This window comes from Nannospalax galili, unplaced genomic scaffold, assembly GCF_000622305.1.
Source record: "Nannospalax galili isolate Female #2095 unplaced genomic scaffold, S.galili_v1.0 C47649607, whole genome shotgun sequence".
Taxonomy (NCBI): Eukaryota; Metazoa; Chordata; class Mammalia; order Rodentia; family Spalacidae; genus Nannospalax; species Nannospalax galili.
The window spans coordinates 1-549 of NW_008450173.1; the positions used below are offsets into that span (position 1 = coordinate 1).

The 549-nt window shown below is 78.0% G+C and overlaps 1 protein-coding gene across 1 annotated transcript; it reads right to left on the reverse strand.

Annotated features, from left to right (window-relative positions):
• Positions 1 to 12: 12 nt before the first annotated feature.
• Positions 13 to 542, reverse strand: LOC108490367 (ataxin-2-like; the record flags this gene model as incomplete). Its single annotated transcript, XM_017796436.1, has 1 exon — positions 13 to 542. A coding segment is annotated over one exon (530 nt), but the record flags the coding sequence as incomplete, so codon positions are not given.
• Between the last annotated feature and the right edge of the window lie 7 nt (positions 543 to 549).

The window sequence follows — 549 nt, forward strand, 5'->3', positions numbered from 1 at the left end:
GCCGACACCCACCTGCCCAGGCCCGGGCGCCCGCTGCCGGCGGCTGCCGAGGAAGACGACACCGGCGGGGCCGAGGCCGACGACGCGGAGGACGACGAGGCCGGCGCGGCGCCGGGCGACGAGAGCAGACCGCCCCCGGGCTTACGGGTGCTGGCGGCCGCAGGCGGCTGCTGCGGAGATTGCGGCTGCGGCTGGGGCTTCAGCGACATGGTGAGCGGCCCATACACCGGCTCGCACGCCGGGCGGGGACAGCCGGGAACCGGGCACGCAGAGGAGACGCCGGAGCGCGGCGGGGACGCGCGGACGCCGAGCGGACAGGCGCGGGCTGGCGCGGCCCCGGGAACGAGGGGCAGGAGGAGGACGACGAAGGGGCGGGGAGGCCCACTGACACGGAGCAGTCGTCGGGAGCCGGGCTGGGACGCGCCGTTGCCGTTGCTACCAAAACAGTCTGAGGCGCAGGGCGGCGAGAGCGGCCCACGGGGAGGGGCGCCGAGGCCGCGCGGGGGAGGGCCGGCGGAGGGATATGCTACCGCACCGCCCCTCCCGCCG